This window comes from Typopeltis vanoorti, chromosome 6 (assembly GCF_054136105.1).
Source record: "Typopeltis vanoorti isolate ZY-2024b chromosome 6, IOZ_Tvanoo_1.0, whole genome shotgun sequence".
NCBI classification, from domain to species: Eukaryota; Metazoa; Arthropoda; class Arachnida; order Uropygi; family Thelyphonidae; genus Typopeltis; species Typopeltis vanoorti.
In genome coordinates, this window is record NC_143554.1 from 50,059,076 (window position 1) to 50,078,359 (window position 19,284).

The 19,284-nt window shown below is 34.7% G+C and overlaps 1 protein-coding gene across 4 annotated transcripts in view; it reads right to left on the bottom strand.

Moving 5' to 3' along the window:
* Nucleotides 1-786: 786 nt before the first annotated feature.
* LOC150105443 (SH3 domain-binding protein 5 homolog) overlaps nucleotides 787-19,284 on the bottom strand; it is a 196,951-nt gene continuing 178,453 nt past the window's right edge. For all 4 annotated transcript variants that reach the window (XM_090394819.1, XM_090394816.1, XM_090394818.1 and 1 more), the window contains 3 exons: nucleotides 11,418-11,601; nucleotides 4,550-4,648; nucleotides 787-1,921 (listed from right to left, as the gene is read on the bottom strand). In XM_090394819.1, the coding sequence (XP_090250945.1) occupies nucleotides 1,659-1,921; nucleotides 4,550-4,648; nucleotides 11,418-11,601 (546 nt within the window). In that variant the 3' untranslated portion in view covers nucleotides 787-1,658. The remainder of the gene's footprint in view (nucleotides 1,922-4,549; nucleotides 4,649-11,417; nucleotides 11,602-19,284) is intronic.

Below are 19,284 nucleotides of genomic sequence, written 5' to 3' on the forward strand. Positions count from 1 at the left end.
ATGAAGATATCACAAATAAAATTATTATAATTACAATTCAAAAATAAGTAAGCAATTTAATGGTAAAGTTATTTAAAAAGAGTGGGAGATGAAATATTATAGAGAAATATAACAGCTGACCATACTGAAGAGCTAAATAATATACCACCTAGGAGGAAAACTGCTTAAACAAGTATAAGAAACTAATAATGAACTTTTTATGTTCGACCATCATTATATTATACCCTGTATGCTTTTTCTGAAGATGCCTTCAAGAAATGATGTTTATAATTGAAATGGAAAAACCTGAATGAATAGCATATTAGTGAAAATAACAGTGTAATCTATTGAACTACAGACTGGTTTAAATCAAAACTGTATTCTAATTTTCATATACCAATGTTCCATATCACTCTGAAGGGACAAAAAATATGCAACAAATTACCAAGTACAGCAAAAAAAAAAAAAAAATGTTTAAATGTTTAAATTATGTTTAAATTGACACAAACTATAAACAGATCTGTAAAATGGGCATCTGACATAGGGGGAAATTCACAAAGTTTAAACGATAATGGATCCCATTTGATATCTGTATATAGCTTAGCATTTCAAGATAATGAAATTAAACATAATCTGAAATATCAGTATGATTAGCAGTAATTAGGATTTAATGTCATTTAACATGCAAACTGAATTCCTAACATGTTGCACTGCTTAAAAAACAGTAGCTTATTAAAGGTTATAGAAATATTAATGTGTTTAACTTTTTTTCTGCTGGCTTGAAAAAAAGCTAAGTAGTGAACCATATTCAAACTCAATTTACAGTATATTTATTACATAGCATTAAATTCTGGTTACTATTAATCAAGTTGAATTATTATGAAATCTCCACATTATGAAATAATAGCAGTAATATTAGAGCTGCAGAACACTACGAATCCTCATGGGATATGTTATTTTGCCAATTATAGATGAGATGAACATGATAGAATTCAATGAAATTTTAAATAAACTACACATCTTAAATATCACATAGTTTATATTTTTCAGAATAAGTAAATAATGCTGCAATCTTTACATATCAGTAAAACTGGCAGAAAATAATACTTTGTGCTTCCAATACAAAGCATTTTAGCTCTATGTGAATGAAAATAGATACTGTTCATCCACACACAAAACTATAAGGAGCCAGAGTAAAAGCAGATGTTTCAATCATTAAAAATGCATGTGCTCAGCATGTACAGGATATAAGTCAAGAAAACTTATTTCCATACAGGTGGTATCAACAAAGTAATCAACTATATTATGGCTTTCATTTTCCACATTAAATGTAACAAAATAATGTTAATTAATAACAAATAAATGTCTCTAACTTCAGATACAAAGTAAATTATACTCATTGTAAATGAATAACATTGTACAGAGTTTCGCAAAGTTTATAGCTGCCTTATTTACATTTTAATATTTCTATATATATATATATATATAGATATATATATTATATATACACACACATACACATATACATACAAGTAAATTAATTTGGCAAATGCTTCAATAGCAACTTAAAAATACACTCGAAGGATCTTGATAGTTTTTTGTTGTTTTTTTCCTAGTTAAAAAATTTAAAATACTGTGCCACTTCTTTACTCAAATTAACTGACATTTCTAGCTGTTGATCAACTAAGATCTATATCTTCCAGTGTATCATACCTGTATTGTTTACTTTGGGAAAAAGATTTAATTACGTTATCAGACTGCAAAGGACCAGAGATACAACTTCTTTGAGAAGATGAAGGTACAGCTAAGCTTGTAGCAGAATCAGTCTTTTCACTTTCTGCAAGCTCTGCATGTAAGGGACTTTCAGAATAAACACTTTTTGAAACATCCAGAGTTGTAGAAGTTTTTACTACTGGCACTTGAAGAAGAGGAAGGCTAAGAACTAATGAATAAATTAAAATCAATGCTAAAATTCTTCAAAAATTACACCAAAAAGTTTTAATGTATTGTAATGCACTTATTTAAAAAAGTACTAAAACATGTTAAGCTTATTAAGAATGAAAGATAGTATAACAAATATGCAATAAACTAGCATTTTTAATTTGTATATGGGGTTTTTGAATATTTTTAGAGAGATTTCCTAACTGGGAGATGCATTATGTCAATGTTGGAAAAAAAGCAACTATTCTGCTTAAATGATTTCTCATCTCATCATAAATGGTATCTCTCAATTCTATGTGTAGTCTTTATGCTTGAGGGAGACCATATATCACCCATACCAGTTGTTGTACCTTCTCTTATACTAACTCACTGTTGTATAAGAGAAAAATCCAGCTCTCTCACATCCCTTTCTTAATCTTGCACAAACTTAAATTCCCACTTCCACAGAGGCTCCACTTGTAGTGCCCCCATTCCATATAATGTAAAATTTCATCAACTGCTATCCTGTTATAACACCCATTCAGAAGTTTATATCATCACTCTTTCTCCTGTTTACCAGTGTCTGCAGTCCACATGATTTCAATCTGACCTCATAATCTACATTCCATAATCCTGATATTCTCTGAAACTCTTCTTTGCACCCCCCCCTTTCCACAGCTTCTTTGTCCAATCAGAACCCAGAGACCAAATCTGTGCAAAGTAGTTCAAGTGTGTGGTCAGGGCCTTATAAAGAAGTAAAAAATTATTTCCTTATACTTACATGTCAGTGTTGTTCATTTCAGCTTCAATTTCATATTCACCATAACTCCAAGATCCCTAGTCTCATCAGTTTCTCCAAGTAGAATCTCAGTGTAATATGCCAATGGAAATCTCATCACTTCAAAATGCTTATGCTAACAAACACTGAACTGACAGTCAGAGTCATTATCATATGCTCACAGTTCCAGCATATCATTCTATTAATGCTATGTGTTAGTAGCATCCGTGATTGTTATGCCTATCTTCACATCAGCAAATATTATTATTTGACACCTCCAGGGAGTCCAAAGACTCATTGAGGGAGGGCACCTGTGCTACAACTCCATCTCCACCATTCAATCACCAACTGACTGCAACTACACCAACGCCACCCATCGCTGACTACCACTGGTATTTCCACAGACAATCACAAACATCCATGCCCACGGTGGGATTCGAACCCGCAGCCTTTTGGCTGGAGAGCAGCTACGCTATCCACTCGGCCAACCAGGCCGGTATGACTGAATATCTCCTGACAAATCATTCCCTATATTACTAATATAGGTACAGATTGAACAGCAAAAGTGCATAACGACTGATCACTAGGGTACCCCACTGGTTACCTTAAATCTGGAAGATTCACCATTCTCATATACCATTTAAGGATTCTTGTCCATCAGCCACCCACTTATCTAATTCAACAGTTTTATTATTATTATAATTATACAGGGTATCGCCATAGAGTCAAAAGGCTCACTGCATCAGATCCACATTAATTACTGTTCAAACAATACCTATCATACCCCCTCCTTAAACTCATTCACTACAGGGGCACTCGAAACCACCTCTGGTAATCCATTCCACTGATTCACTACTCTCCAAGAAAAAAAATCTAGTCCGTACACGGTTACTAAGCACACTCTTACACAACTTTTAGGGTGACCTCTTGTTCTCTCACTACTTGTCATATATTGAAAAATTTATGTGTCAATCTAACAGAATCCCTTTAAAAACTTAAGTTTCTATCATGTCCCCTACTTTCCAACTGTTAACTAAACTATGCAACTCACACATCTTCAAACTATACTCATAGAGATCACTCCACAAACCTGATACTAGCTTGGTTACTTATCTCAGAATTCCTCTCCACCACCTTCTGATTTCCTAGAAACCCAGATAACAAAATCCATCCCCAAAAGTCAAGATACAGCTAAATTATAGCCTTATAAAGAAGGATAACAGCCACCATATCTTTGCTTGTCAGCATATTCTTTAACAGCTATTTTGCAATCTATTTGTCCTCTGAACTTCAAATCTCTGTCCACCATTAACCCCAAATCCTTAGCCTGGTTAATTTCTTACAATCCAGCACCATCGATATGATATAAAGCATGTAGTTTTTTCATCCTAAAGTATTATCTTACACTTTGCAACATTAACTTGATAACCACTGTTCTTTACCTGCACTACTAATTTATTTAAATCATGCTGCAGGATACCTACATCACCTTTATCAACTATTGCCCTTCCCAGTTTTGTATCCTCTCCTTCACTTCTGGCATTCATGTACATTCGTGAATGACAAGAGAATTCTTATCCAGGTTATGAAACAGCCTGAGGCTCCTTCTCTTGTACCTCTATCTTTTTATCCAAAGTAGTGGTGGTAGCACTGTGTGGCATGTCATATATACCAGGTTGACAGATCTTTTCTAAGATTCTTCTGTTCACAGAAAGAACATTAACATGGAAAGATATATCAATGTAAAGTCTCAGATAGTAAGTTCTCTCTCTTTCTCTCTGACATTCTAGATAGATAACAAAGTACTCATAAAGACAACAGTCATAAGTACACAAAACAAAAGAAATATGTATTCTACAATACTGCACCTACCTGGAGCAACGTCTATTTCTACAGATTCCTTTCCTTGATCTTCACTAACTGAAGAAGTGCTGTCAGTTTGGCTTTCAGTGTCTGAGAGTGGAAATTTACCTTGATTTAAATAGAAAGAGTGTGTGTGTGAGTGTGTGTATATATATATATATATATATATTCAGATACTAAACAAATACAAACAAAAATCATAATAATCTATTATTAAAATAAGATTTATAATGCCCTTATACTGAAGTATGAGGTCATTCAAAAATTATTGAATGACTTCATACTTCATAAAAAATTAGCAAATACAGATACTAGAAAAAGTACTAGTTATTAGTAATCAACAATAATAATTCATCATAAATGCAGCATCATCAGAGGGCATGTATGCAGGAAATAATATGGCTACCATTAGTTTATTGATTTATCCTCTTCATGCCTCACAGTACATAAGGCCAAGATCCACTTCTTCCAAGATCATTCTTCCCTGTCCTGCACTACCAATTCAGCTTCTCTCCAGCCATTCTTCTTTCCTTTTCTGTTATTCTCTTTCTCTCTCTCTCCAAGTTAATTCAGGCTTTCTCCTTTTCCCTTCTGGGATCTGCATCAAAGCTACTTTTGGAATTTCTGTCTGTGTTTCTTAATTTCACTGGTGATACTTTTCTGCTCAGTCAGTTTATATAAGTCATTATTTGTTATGCATTGGGACCAAAATATTTTTAATATTTTACACAGACATTTTGTTTGAAAACTATCTAATTTTGCATCCTGTTTTTTGGTCAGTTCCATGTCTCTGATCCACAATAATATAGCCTTAACATTCTACCAAAGATCTTTTTAGTATTATTATTATTATTTTTTCAGTTCATTCAACTGAAAAAAATCACCATGTAAAAAATCTACTCTTTACACTCCTCTTCACCACAAGCTGGTTTTTTCTGCTGTTTTAGTTTTATTATGATAACTGGATGATTTCCATATATTATATATTATTTTTCTGAAATAATATATAATATATGGAAAGTATTTGTTTCTGTCAATCGTTGTGCCCCTGCCAGTTCCACCTTCAGTATCTACCTTTACTCCCAAGTATGTAAAATTCTTAGCTTCTTCTACTGCACGTTGATTGATTTTCATTTCTTTGTGGTATCTGCTGTGAAATTTAAGAACCTTTATTTTAGTCATATTTATTTGAAGACCAATCTTTTCTGCCGTTTTATTTAACACCTGATTTCACTTGTGTATCAGTGTATTTTGATCATATCAAGACTATGTTGGCTGCATAATCCAGATCTTCCAACTCTGACAGAGGATTCCATTTAATTCCTCTTCTTATACCTGTAGCTTTTCTGATAATCCAATCAATGACTAAGTTAAGCAGTAAACCAGACATTACACAACCTTGACTCATCCTAGTCCTTATCTCATATCATTCTGATGTTTTTTGCTGTGCAATAACACTTTTACTTCCTTTATGCACTTCTTTGATTATTCTCTCATATTTGTCAGGAATTCCATAGCTTCTAATCATTAACTATAATGTTTCTCTATCAATACTATCAAATTCTATGGCAAAATTTATAAAATATAGACATCATGAACCTTTATGTCTTGTGCAATGTTCAGTGATATCCCTTACAGTCTTTTCTATTTCATTGTTGATCTTATTAATATTTTACAGAAAATTTTTTCAATTACTAATAAGAGACTAATTCTGCTCCAATGTTCGCATCTAATGAGATCTCCTTTCTTTGGAAGTATAGTTACCATTGCTTCTTTCCACTATTTAAGTATTTTTTTCATGTATATTATTTCTGGGAAAACTCCCATGTTACTCCTCTTTATAAACTATTATGATTAAAAAAAAAAAGAAGACGGGGTGTGGACCGTTTCGACTATTCGTGGTCGTCATCTGAACACATTGGGAAAGTGGAAGCTATGTCAGGTCGGGTGAGTGCTTCTGCTTTAGAGGTATTTGTGTTGTCTCCTATTGGTCGGGGTTGTGACCTCAATTTTAGCTTCCACTTTCCCAATGTGTTCAGATGACGACCACGAATAGTCGAAACGGTCCACACCCCGTCAACCACCTTTCCCCTTCCCCCTCCCTATTTTAAAAAAATTAACCCTTTCATTTTTTCCCCACCCTATATAAAAGTATATGTTTCTATATGTTACGAAAAAAACCCGGGTTTTTCTAACTTATTCTGCCATACTGCCTACCCCCCCCCACACACACACTCTGCAGTTTTCGACATCGCAGACTGAGGAAAAGCCACAACACCCAGAAAAAGGTATGTGCAATTTTCTATTCCTTAGGCTACATATACTTTTTAGTACATCTACACTCATAATGTAGGCAAAATAGCTGTAATCATAATAAGTATTTTTTTTCAGTTTCTAGCATATTGTTAAAGATCACATGCAATTTATCAGCAGCAGTTTCTTTAGTTGTCTTAAGCATTTCTATTGCTATATTATCATTGCCTCTCACCTTTTCATCTTCTAACAATCTTATCCTTTTCAGTCAGTAGCAAACCATTTTTATCCCTTACCAATGTTGTTTTCTATACAGCACATTTTCCTTGTCACCTCATACAGTTTTCCAGCATGTCCTAATGTTGTAGCCTTTTATGCTTCTTCTACCAAACTGTCGACATGATGCCCTTTATCTGCTCTTGCAGATCATTTAACTAACTAGTCGTTCTTTCTATAACTGTTCATATGAATTTCATCAATTCTTTGAGATTTGGCATTTTTAAACATTTTAATTTTATGCCTTTCTTCTATGAGTTTCCAGTTACCAATCTTTGTTCTTTTTACCTTTCTTAGCATCCAAACAGTCTATTGCCGTCTCATTATATACCATTTTTAAATTTTTCCATTGATTCTCAATCATGTCTTCTGGGCATTCTACATTCTCACTTTCTAGCCTCACATTTTCCAAAATTTGAAATAGATTTTTTTATTAGATATATGAAGAGCCAAAGGCTTCAATTCGGCGACATATAACTTGTTTAAGTTAAGGGATATTACATCCCATATGAAACTCTTTGAGTTTCTTATTCGGCTGAGAAACTATATGGGATGTAATATCCCTTAACTTAAACAAGATTTTTTTATCTTAACAGAAAATGTTTTCTTTATTTCATTCATTATTAATTTAGACTTATCATATCCATGATGAGGATATAATTTATCCAAATTCATATGGAATAAGAGCGAGATTAGCCAAAATACTAAACTAGCAGTATACAAGACGACATTCAAACCAATTTGAAGTTATGGATCTGAGAGTTGGGTTAGAAATGAAGCACTTGATAAGATCAGAGACTACAGATAAGAGTGTTCTTAGAAAAATTAGGGGACTGAACAGATGGCATCAATAGCCAAATCATATTAAAAATTAAGATATTAGGAACTTGATATTGTTTGCATTCAAGAATATGTGAATGGAGCTGGACTGAGAAGTGCCTTAGAAGAACAAAATGTTAGATAAGACAATATTGGAGTGCTGACAAGTAACAGACTAATTTAGAGGAAAACTGTTGATATGAGATTATTAACAATGCAAGCTTATTCATGTAGTGCTGTCATAGTAGCCTGAACACCCCCTTGAGGATACATATCAGGAATTAATGATAATGAAGACATATCTTACAATTGATTTTTTATTTCTAATTTTTTTACACCTATGCAGTTTTAACTTAAGTTTAGCTGACACTAAGTAGGATCTGATACTACATTAGTTCCTTGCCTTTAACATTATTATTACCATCCTAAATCCCCATGGAGTCAAAGATTCATCTAGGAGGTTCCTTTGTCACACACACACACAGCTCATCATACCTTGCCTTAAACACACTGAAATTCTCTGCAGATGATTGGAATGCATTGCACTCACAGGCAATGCATTCCAATCATTCACAACTCTGCATACAAAAAACTTGCTTCTCACTCCCTTGTTCACACCACTCTCCCTTATACAGCTTCAAAGGATGACTCTTGTTCTCCCTCATTCTCACCATTTTATGAAAAACCTCTTCAACACTATAACAATCCCTTACCAACTAGTACATCTCTATCATATCACCTCTCTTCCTCCTACCACTAGACTCATAAACTGCATCTTCTCAACAGTTCCTCATATTCAACATTCCAGAGATCAGAAGCTACCTTAGTCAATCGCCTCTGGGCCCTTTCCAACATCTCTTCATTCTTTTTCAAAACCGGGTGACCAAATCTGTGCACAGTAGTCCATATGTGGCCTAATCAAGGCCTTATACTGCTCTTTCACATCACTTCTTACTTGATCAGATTCATTCTCTGCACTCATTTCTCTATCTTCCAGCAGCCTCTCCAAATGACTCACATCAAAACCATTCAAATGCAGCCCATCACTCTTATGCAGTTCAATTCATCCTTCAAACTCATTCTACACATTAAAAACTACACTCCTTTCTCCTCACACATTTCCTGTAACATATCATTCACAATCTTTGCCCTCTGCCTCATTTCATCACTGTCATACGTGGGCAACACACACACACACACACACACACACACACACACACACTGACTACCTTTCCTATCACACTATTATCTTTTATTCTTCTCACCAACCTCCTGATATCCAAGCTTATGTTTTCCTTGTTCCCAGTCAAGTCATTTGTCCCTATTACCACTACTAACTGTTCTGCTCACTTACTCCTCATATCCAATGCCTCAATCACTCTATCCATTTTACCTCCAGGAAAACTAACCTTGTGCATCTTTTGTTTACCATGCCTCTAATAATCGAATCCCCATACAACACCACTTGCGGATCTTTCATTAACTCTTCATACCAACGTCATTTGTTTTTGTCTTCTTCACTTTTCCATAGATATCTATAATTCTTTTGTTTATTATTTATGTCCTTTCTTTTCAATGTTGACAGTGCACTCTCACTTTTCAATCTATGGCAGAATAATTACAGAACAAGCACACTTTTCTGCTTCCTAGATACAAAAGTGACACATATTCTGTCTATCACTTAACACTCCTACTGGCCGAGGTAGATAAATAGTGAGACCAAATTGTACTTCTTATCCATGTTATTCAATAGGTGTTACAGAATCATATCCAGATTTAGCTGGACATCTATAGACATCCCTCCATTAATGTTCATTATAAGGGAACATATGCTGGCAAATACAATTCTAATAACTGACATCACCACCACCAACTTTGTGCACATATATTAGTAGCTGATCAACGTGTTTAAAAAAAAAAGGCGCAGTTTCTGTTTCAGTGAAAAAAGCCAGTCAAAAATTAACTACAATAAGAAACACATTTATAAAAAATGAAATTGGTTGATAAATTTATTAACAAAATTCAGAATAAAACAGGATATAATAACATTACATTGTGTAGCATTAGCCATTTCAGAAAAAAAAATTAGCTGGTTTTTACTTTTATAATATTACAGCTATCTTCAAACCACCTTTAAAATTAACACTTGTTTAGTGACATCAAGGATTTCTCCAAGCATTATGAAGTACTAAGGCTATTGATGTGAAGTCACTAGCCTCTGTATACAAGTAGTCCAGTCGGGAGGTCACTTCAAATGCACACTTTGTTTGCAAACATTTGGATAAATGATGAAACCAAGAATACAATTTCTTTGCATCCTTAACTTATGGTATAACCAAGTGAATGAACTTTCAATAATTAGCTCTAATCCAGAGTATTTTAGTAATAGGTTTGATACATTTGGACTACCTGTATATGGGAAATATACGACTTCTGCATTACTTCAAACCTTAGTATCTCTTCCAGATCTGGCTTCCACTGATTTTTTAACTGTGAATGTGGAATCTCTGCTGAAATGGTCTTCTGGCTGCTTTGGTGGATGCTTTTTCCTGAGATATGGGCCTGCTCTGGGTGGAGCCACTGCTGAGGGTTCTTGAGCCTGTCACTGAGCAGAACCACTGAGTATTGAGCTAAATGATCTTTCAGGTCACTCATGGTTGGGTGAAGGATCTGAAGGATTGCACAAGTTTTTGGAGAGGTATCTCCACACCTGAACATACCTCAATAAAGACTGAAACCCGATCTGGGTAGTGGCCTTTCCCATAATGCATAGCATTCTACATGTCTGTAAGGATATGTGCCTTGCATTTTGGGATATTAAGGCAACTGATGTGAAGCCATTAGCCTCTATATACAAGTAGCTCATTTTGAAGTTGCTTCATGTGCAAACTTTGTTTGCTTACACATAGATAAAGGATGAAACCAATAATATAATTTCTTGGCATCTTTAAATTATGATATTTAACCATGTTTCATGTCTAGTTTTAAACAATAAAATTTAAATTTTCTTTTTAAGTACTAAATATACCATTGTTAACAACCAAACTGTATTCCGAACAGTCAGTTTTTTAGCAGGTAACATTACAAACATCAGGTAGAGCTGATCTCCCATCTAATGGTGACTTCTTTCATATGTCACCACAACAAACCTTAAGTTAAAAATACATGGGTTCAGTAAATGAATGATTTCAGGAGGCAAAAACAGATGTTATATGCTAACAAATACAGATCACTGTGGTAAAGTCTATCCTCATGATGTTTGCAACATTGAGCTAAACAAAGCATTGTAGTTATATGCCTCCAGTTAGGACTTTTTTTTTAACATGTCATTTCATTCCAATGGTGTTAGTTCATTATAGTGAGAGTGTACTGTAATATTACAATAATGCTTACCCAATAAAATGCATGATTAAGATAGCACCAGAACTGAAATATCCAAATGTTTCAATATAGAGTTTTATTGACTTAATATTGCAGTTTTGAAAAATTTATTCCTACAATTAAGGCATAAAAAAGAATCCCATCTTACTTAAATCTAAGGCAGATAAGCTAGCTTCCAACTCAGCTCCCACACCTGGCTCACGAGGTTGAAGTAACTTTCGACGATGATGAATCTCTTCAGATATTTTTTCAAGATTATGTAAACAATTGGCATACGACATCTTAGCATCAGATACAGCTTTCTGAAGAGAATCTACTCGACCTTTAAGATCCTAAAATTAAAATAACTATCATTCCCATGTGTATGTTGCAATATAACAAAATAATTTACTGAAAAGAAAAATAAAATGTTTATTTCATATAAATACAGTGAACTCTTACCTCTAACTTTCAATAGATTGGATCCTGTGCCTGATAGTACCCTCCCAGATGCCAGAATAAATATGCATTAATGCTGCCTGGCTGAAATGGTGCCAGGTCACTGGAGTTCTATGTAACAAGAAAATACCCCGACATCTCAAATCCAAGATTTATCGCACAGTCATCTCACCGGTGCACTTTATGGAGCAGAGTGCTGGCCTGTAACAGAACAGCATCAACAGGCACTACATATTGTGGAGATTCAGATGCTCCGATGGACACCAGGATATACACGACTAGACCAAATTACAAATGATGATATCTGGAAAACTCCTGGTGTTGCCACAATCCCAGAGAAGATGGGGGAAAGCATGCCTATGATGGCATGGACATGTGGCCAGGGCTGAGAAGGAATCTGTTGCAGGATGGGCCCTTACACTTAGCCCAGATGGCCGATGACCTAAAAAAGTGATGGATGGACAGCCTAAAAGAAGACATGTGGGACCTGGGTGTCCACCCTACTGATGCTGCAAACTGAATGAAATGAAAGGCCAAATGCAAAACAGTGGATCTGCACCAAGCGGGACATCACGCTAGAAGAAGAACAACAGCAAACTCCTTCAGCTGATACATGCCTATTATGCATGTTACTCTGCTAAGTTGTAAAATTGCATTATTGTTTTTAATCATTTACCCAAGCATAAGAAACAAATATTTTCACGTGAAGTATCTTCACAGGCTACTTTTTTTTTTTTTATAGAGACTGCTGGCTTCATGTCAACCCCTCTATCAGTACTCAAACAATCCAGAAGATGGAAATTTGCTAAGCAGATTGTTCTCCTCTGGACAGCAATGAGAATTCTTATGAGATTTAGAAAGTATCAGGAGTTGTGCAGGTGTAAAGTAGATCTGAATGAATTGGAACAACTTTTTTTTGGAGGCTGAGAAATAATTTTACAACTTTTTGTAGAGAAATAATAATAAATAAGAGGAAAGAATATATGTGGAATCACATATATTCTTTCCACAGAAGTCTTCAAATGGCTACCACAACCCAGGTGATTCATGACCACTCTCATCAACTGGAGGAAAGTGCAAAACCCCACTCACAATTACATGATCAGATCTAAAACTCTTGATCCTTATGTGCCCTCCTTTACATTCTACCTAAGATAGCTGTCTCTCAAGAACTCAAGAAATTCATTTTCCTTATTCCCAAATGCTATCTTTTCATTCCAATCTATACTGCCATAATTAAATTCACCCATAATAATCATCCTTTGCTTGTCCACTAACCCAAGTTGCTATACATTTCTTCATCACTTTCCTCCACATTCCCTGGCCCAGAGCAACAGCTAAATAAATATCTGTTCCTGTCAATCTTCACATCATACTACATTGCCTCAAAACTACTGCACCATTTCCCTCTTTCATATGTACCTTATGGAGACATAATTCCTTTGCTATCATCAGCAGCACTCTCCCTCCCTTCTACTCAAGAAAAAATACTGTACCCTTCTATTTCTATTCCATTCAAAATATCATGTTCGTTCAACCCTGTTTCACTTATTTCAGTGATTTCTGGAAGAATAAACTCAATCAATGAAATAATTTCATCTCCATTATTTCTGATACTCCTGGTATTTGTAAATGAAAACAGCAATTCATTTGTATGTCTATAACCAGTCCTACCCAAGCTACTTGTTGATCGTGATTTCCCTGCTATACCAGCCCTTGCCCAATCACCTTTATCATAACTTTTCCCATATATTTCAACTGCTCCAATCACATTCTGATCATCCCCCATGCACACATTACTATTTCCTCCAACATCTGCTCTCTCTGTGATCCTCCTGCATTCCTGTTCTCTCTTCATCTCTCACACTACTGTTTCCATTGCTGGGCACTTCAATCTCTTATGTTCCACTCTCCTGATCTTTCACTTCATCTCTTACTTCTAATTTCCTGCTTTCATCACACACTGCACTTTCATTTAGCAACAGCTTCCCCAGTTCACTTACTCCAAAGCTATTCAAACGTAATCTGCCCCTTTTGTACAATTCCTTTCTTTCCTCAAAGACATGCCACATATCTACAAACTACACTCCCTTCTTCTCACACAGCTATGCCAGTATACCATTCGTGAATTTCATTCTTTGTCTCTCAACTTATCATTGTCATAACTTGGCATGTTAGGGACAGCAATTTCCATTATACTGTTATCTTTCACTTTGTGTGTTAAAGCTTAAATGCTGCAAGAAACTCATATCAGAAGCTTAATGGAATGAAATAAACTGAGAAAGGATAAAAATATTATTTAATTCTTCCATTATTTCATCTCAGTCATTATTGAGACACTGTCAGGAAGTACAATATGAGGCTTGTAACACACATACAAAGGCAACACAAAACTAAGTGAAACAAGTGGATTAAATATTAGATTCCTAACTAGTATGAGGGTGCCCTCTTTGGGTACCTGTTGGCTGCCTAGGATGTAAACTGGGATATCGAAGTATTAGTGTTTCCCATATTTTGGGAAGTTTAATGCAACCTTATTTATTTAAATAACTAATTTCTGAGAGCAACTGCAGATTCCAAAAATAGTCTTTCTCTTCTAAATTTACTACTAATGGGCCTTGTGGTCTTTTTCCAACTGATTCTATGAGCTGTATCTAAAGCATGGTCTGCAAGGCCTGACCTACCATGGTCATGACTGCAAATGCATGTTTTTTTTTTTTTGGTGTGTGTGTGTGTTCTTTCATGTTGACTAATCTTCCTGTCTATATACAGTAGGCCAACTTGCAGGAATAGGACACTTTATATACTCCAGGCAGAGAGAGAGGAGGAAGAAGTTGATTTTTAGTAGAATGTGTAAGGATAGCAAGCTTTCAGCAGGGCTAGTAAGCCATGCAGAGATTGTATTTCTTAGACTGGCTATTTTTTCTGAAGTGCCTCAGATATAAGAAATTACAATAGCATTACTAAAATCTTTTTGAAGAGATCAAGGATCGATTTTTTTTTATACTATAGCCATTAGATAAGAAGGTGTAGTGTATATGATTAAGTTCTGCTGTAAGAGAGGATTCATTGGAACAAATGTTATAGGCCAACCTATTTAAGTGGGCCCGCCAAAATCGGCAAATCGTTGATGCAAAATTTTCTCACGTGCCAACCAAAATTTTGGAGAATATATTATTATTTGGTGTCTTAAGTATTGGGAGAACATTTTCAAATAATCAAAAATCACACTAGGAGTAAAATACAATTTAAAGATGCAATTCAACAAAAGAGTCAACAATAATTCTGAATTTTTTCTTTTTTTATGAAGATTAATCAGACATAAATTTTTTAAGTTTTTCCAATATATTACAGTGCACAATCCCATAATCTTTTTACTTGACTAAAGCACAATAAAAGAAAATAAAATTAAAAATATTATTTTATTAATTCTTAATCCCTTAAGAGTAATACATAAAAATTACAGATAAAATAAAATGCTATTTTACCTACATAATATGTTAAACAGAAGTTAATCTTTACCATTTTTCAGCAGAAAACATCAAATCAAGTGAAAGAAAAATAATGGATGTTTTATTTATTTATGAGACTTCTACTGCTGCATTACTGATGGCAGATAATTTATATCAGCTTTATATTTTGTAACCTTTAGAGATATGCATTCACTACTAGTTTCGTCTGCAAGGCTACTCATATTACAAAGATGCAAAAATGGATAGTAATGCTTGCAAGAGTTTTTAAACATACAAAAGTTTCTGGAATCTGGAATTGAATTCCAAGTTCTAGTACCTCTTTTTCAGCACGTTACTCCCATCTCTAATCACTCCTTTTTCAATATTTTCCAAGTCAACTATGAGGTCAACAAATTTCTGCCTCCAAATTGAACTACTTTGAAAATCAATCAACTGCATTTCAAAATCATCCATATTTAACTACAAAAACATCTGCAAGTTTAATTCATCCAATTTTATAGTGTCTGGAAACTTAATGAATATTGCAGTCTCTTCTAATTCTCTGAACTTAACAAATCTAAGAGAGAACTGCTTAACAGTTGACACAATGAAATTTAAAAATAGCTTTTGAAGTTATTGGCAAACAGACTGCAAAAACAGACATTGGTAGTCTGTTTGGCATTCGTTTAGACATCATTGATGTATTTCTTTAGGTTTGGAAAATATCTAAATCTCTCACTGTTTACATCCCTCTTCAAAACTCCTGGTTTCATTTCAAAAGCCTTTATGTCATCAGATATAACACCAGGAGTCTTACCAGAGCCCTGTAGTTTAAGGTTGAAGTCATTTAAATGTTTGCAAAAATCTGCAAAAAAAAAAAACATCAGTTTACAAATCCACATGATGTCATACATTTGTTTATATGAAATTTGTTAATTAGTCATAAAAAGATTTATCTCCTCCAGGCATTCAACAAATCGTTTCGGAACAAAATCGATTAAGCCAACGAACATTTGTTGTGCATTATTAGTCAGTCCTTTGTACACCAAGTCCATCTCATTTAATAGATTCTGAAATTGTCTTTTATTCAAAGTACATGCAGAAATGTAATTAACAACCTGGTTACTGTTTGCATCACTTCTTGAAGTTCCTTTAGGCTAGCAAATTGTTTTGCAGATTTACAAATCATGCTTCCTTACCAATTATGCTGGGTGTACTATTTCAAAAGAGGTATCTGTTGTGACAAATACCTCTTTTGAAATATCAATTTGCAGAATAGATAATTCATAACTGCTTTACATATTTCAACCCCAGTGGTAAGCTCGGGTAGTGTTACAAGGTTAATCATCTCTTCGAGTACTTTGTCAACCATACACAATCGAGCAAAGATTGCTAGCCTAGCTGATGATGTAATGTCTGTGCTCTCATCAACACAAACAGAAAAGAACTTACATGAAGCCAAATCTTTTATTAATTGTTCTGCTGTATTCCTTTCCAACTTAGGTATCCTATCCTTAACTGTTTTTCTACTTACAGACAAATCTTTAATGCGCTGAATAACTTTTACCTTTTCGGAAAGATTGTCAAAAAGGAAAGGAGCACATTCTAGCCATGCTTCTTTAATATATTCCCATCAGTGAGTGGTTTTCCATGTCGGGCAATAACTTTTGAAACCTCAAAACTAGCAAAAACTAAGTTGGAACTTGGCCTACCCAAAATAAATTTCATCAAGGTAGTGGTTTTTTTTTGTCTTGCTTATATACGAGTTGCCCCAGTCCTGAAAATACTTCAGGTGCAAACTTAGTTTGCTTACACTTGGATAAAGGATTAAACCAAGTATATCATTTCTTAGTATCTTTAATTTATTTGTCTTGCTCAGTTCACGAGAAATTAATTCTCTTTGTTCTTGCTCACTGTTATTGCTTAAGTTATGAACAGTTTCAAAATCTCTCTTTATGTTCTGATTCAGAACATAAAATGCATAATGCTTTATTATTTTTCTTAATCATACAAAAATTTTCAGTCCAGTATTCTTTCAATTCTCTAATGTCCTCTTCATTTGAATATTTATGTTTCTTTGCTGGTAGTTGTGACATTCTGTTACAATCTGTAAAGGGCAGGGAGCAAACAAAGATATATATATATATATATATATATATATATATATATATATATATATATATACCATAAATATGAACAGAAAAAAGGAGGAAGAAAGAAATTTACTAAAATAAAGAGCCAAAAGGCCTCACTTTGGCGATGCAAATTTATACAAGTGGATAGTAAATCCAGTGAATATTAAATCCAGCATTATTTCAAAGCTGAATATAGAAACTATAAAAGTTTTGTATGAAATGTGGGCAGAGAGCTTACGGGAATACATTTGCCAATATTTACGAGTCGCCCTAGCCGGACCTTATAAGAGAGATGATTGCTGCCCAAGCGTCCATATATTCCCCACCTATTGATCCATTTTGAAAAGATTTCACTAGCCAGACAGCTTTTCAGAGTAGTTGGTTTTCATCAAAGATTAGGCAGAAACCTTAAGCGAGCAATACTCTCAGTACTAAGAGAGTAGTAAACATCAGAAGAAAGAAAGGAAGTCAAGAAGGGAATAAAGCGAAAGGCCAAAACAGGTACATACAAAAAATAATTGCTTTCTTTATACAGGTTCCAACTTCATGGGGTGTAAAAATGTGGGCAGAGACATATGGACACTGACAAAAATTATAATTTAACTCAGAAAATCCCATCAGAATCACTCTTTGCATACACCTACCAAGTTTAAGCAAACAAAAAATTAGGTAGTGTAGGTCTACACACATGCAAATGAAAGAGATGGGTATGCATGCCATCTAATTATGTGCAGATAACACTTCATAATCCTGAATATTGATAATACATTTCACATAGCTTCAATAACTTATGTGAAATGTATTATCAATATTCAGGATTATGAAGTGTTATCTGCACATAATTAGATGGCACCGTATAACATGGATGGGGGAACCCTTGGCATGCATGCTAAACGTGGCACGCCAATGACTTTTCTGGCATGAAACCCAGGGTTAACCTTAAAAAATAATTAAATACATATCCAACATCTTTGCTGAGTTGTATATGTATTTAATTATTTTTTAAGGTTAATCCTGGGTTTCATGCCAGAAAAGTCATTGGCGTGCCACATTTAGCATGCATGCCAAGGGTTTCCCCCATCCATGTTATAAGCTGTATTGGCTAGTATTTTGATGATACCATATTGTTGAGAGGAGAGGGGGGGGGGCTTTGTGAATGTATCTATCTTCCTGTATACTGAAAGAGCAGATTACCATTGGGTGGACATGTTACCAAGGTGTCCAGAAAGACTTAACTGTTATTAGTTTCTCTTTCCATGGTAAACTGGATTCTAGGGTGTAGATTATTGAGGTGAGAGAGAGAGGAAAGAGTCTAATATGTCTGGACCATGAGTCCAAATGGAGAACATGTCATCCACATATCTTAACCAGATCAAAGATTTGAGAGGGACTGAGTCAAGAGCTTGTTTTCCAAAATATTCCATAAAAAAACTGATGGGGGAGGGGAAGAACCCATAGAGCTATCTGTTTATAAATTTCCTGCTTCCAAGGGAAATATCCAGAATGGATAGTGAAGGAAAACAGATCAGTAATATCAGGAAGAAAAACTTAACTGGCATGGCTGGCTGAGTGGTTAGCGTATCTGCTCTCCAGCCAAAAGGCTGCGGGTTCGAATCTCGCCTTGGGCATGGATGTTTGTGATTGTGGAAATAATACTAGTGGTAGTGGTGGGCGGTATATGGCATTAGTGTTGTTGTGGTTAGTTGTAGTTGGTGGAATGAGTGGCAGAGAATGAAGTTGTAGAGTATTTACCCTCTCTTGATGAGTCTTTGGACTCTCTGGAGGTGTCAAATAATAATAATAATAATTTATAGCACGGGGAATCTCTGGGGGGGGGATTGGTTTGTGTATTTTAGATAATCTGTATATCTGGGGTGGATGAGAACTGAAGGCTTTGATTTTTTTTTTTTAATGATTTCAGGAGGCCATAAAGAAACTTTTTTTTTGAGCAGTCTCCTCCAATTTTTTGATCTGAGATTTGGTGGGATCA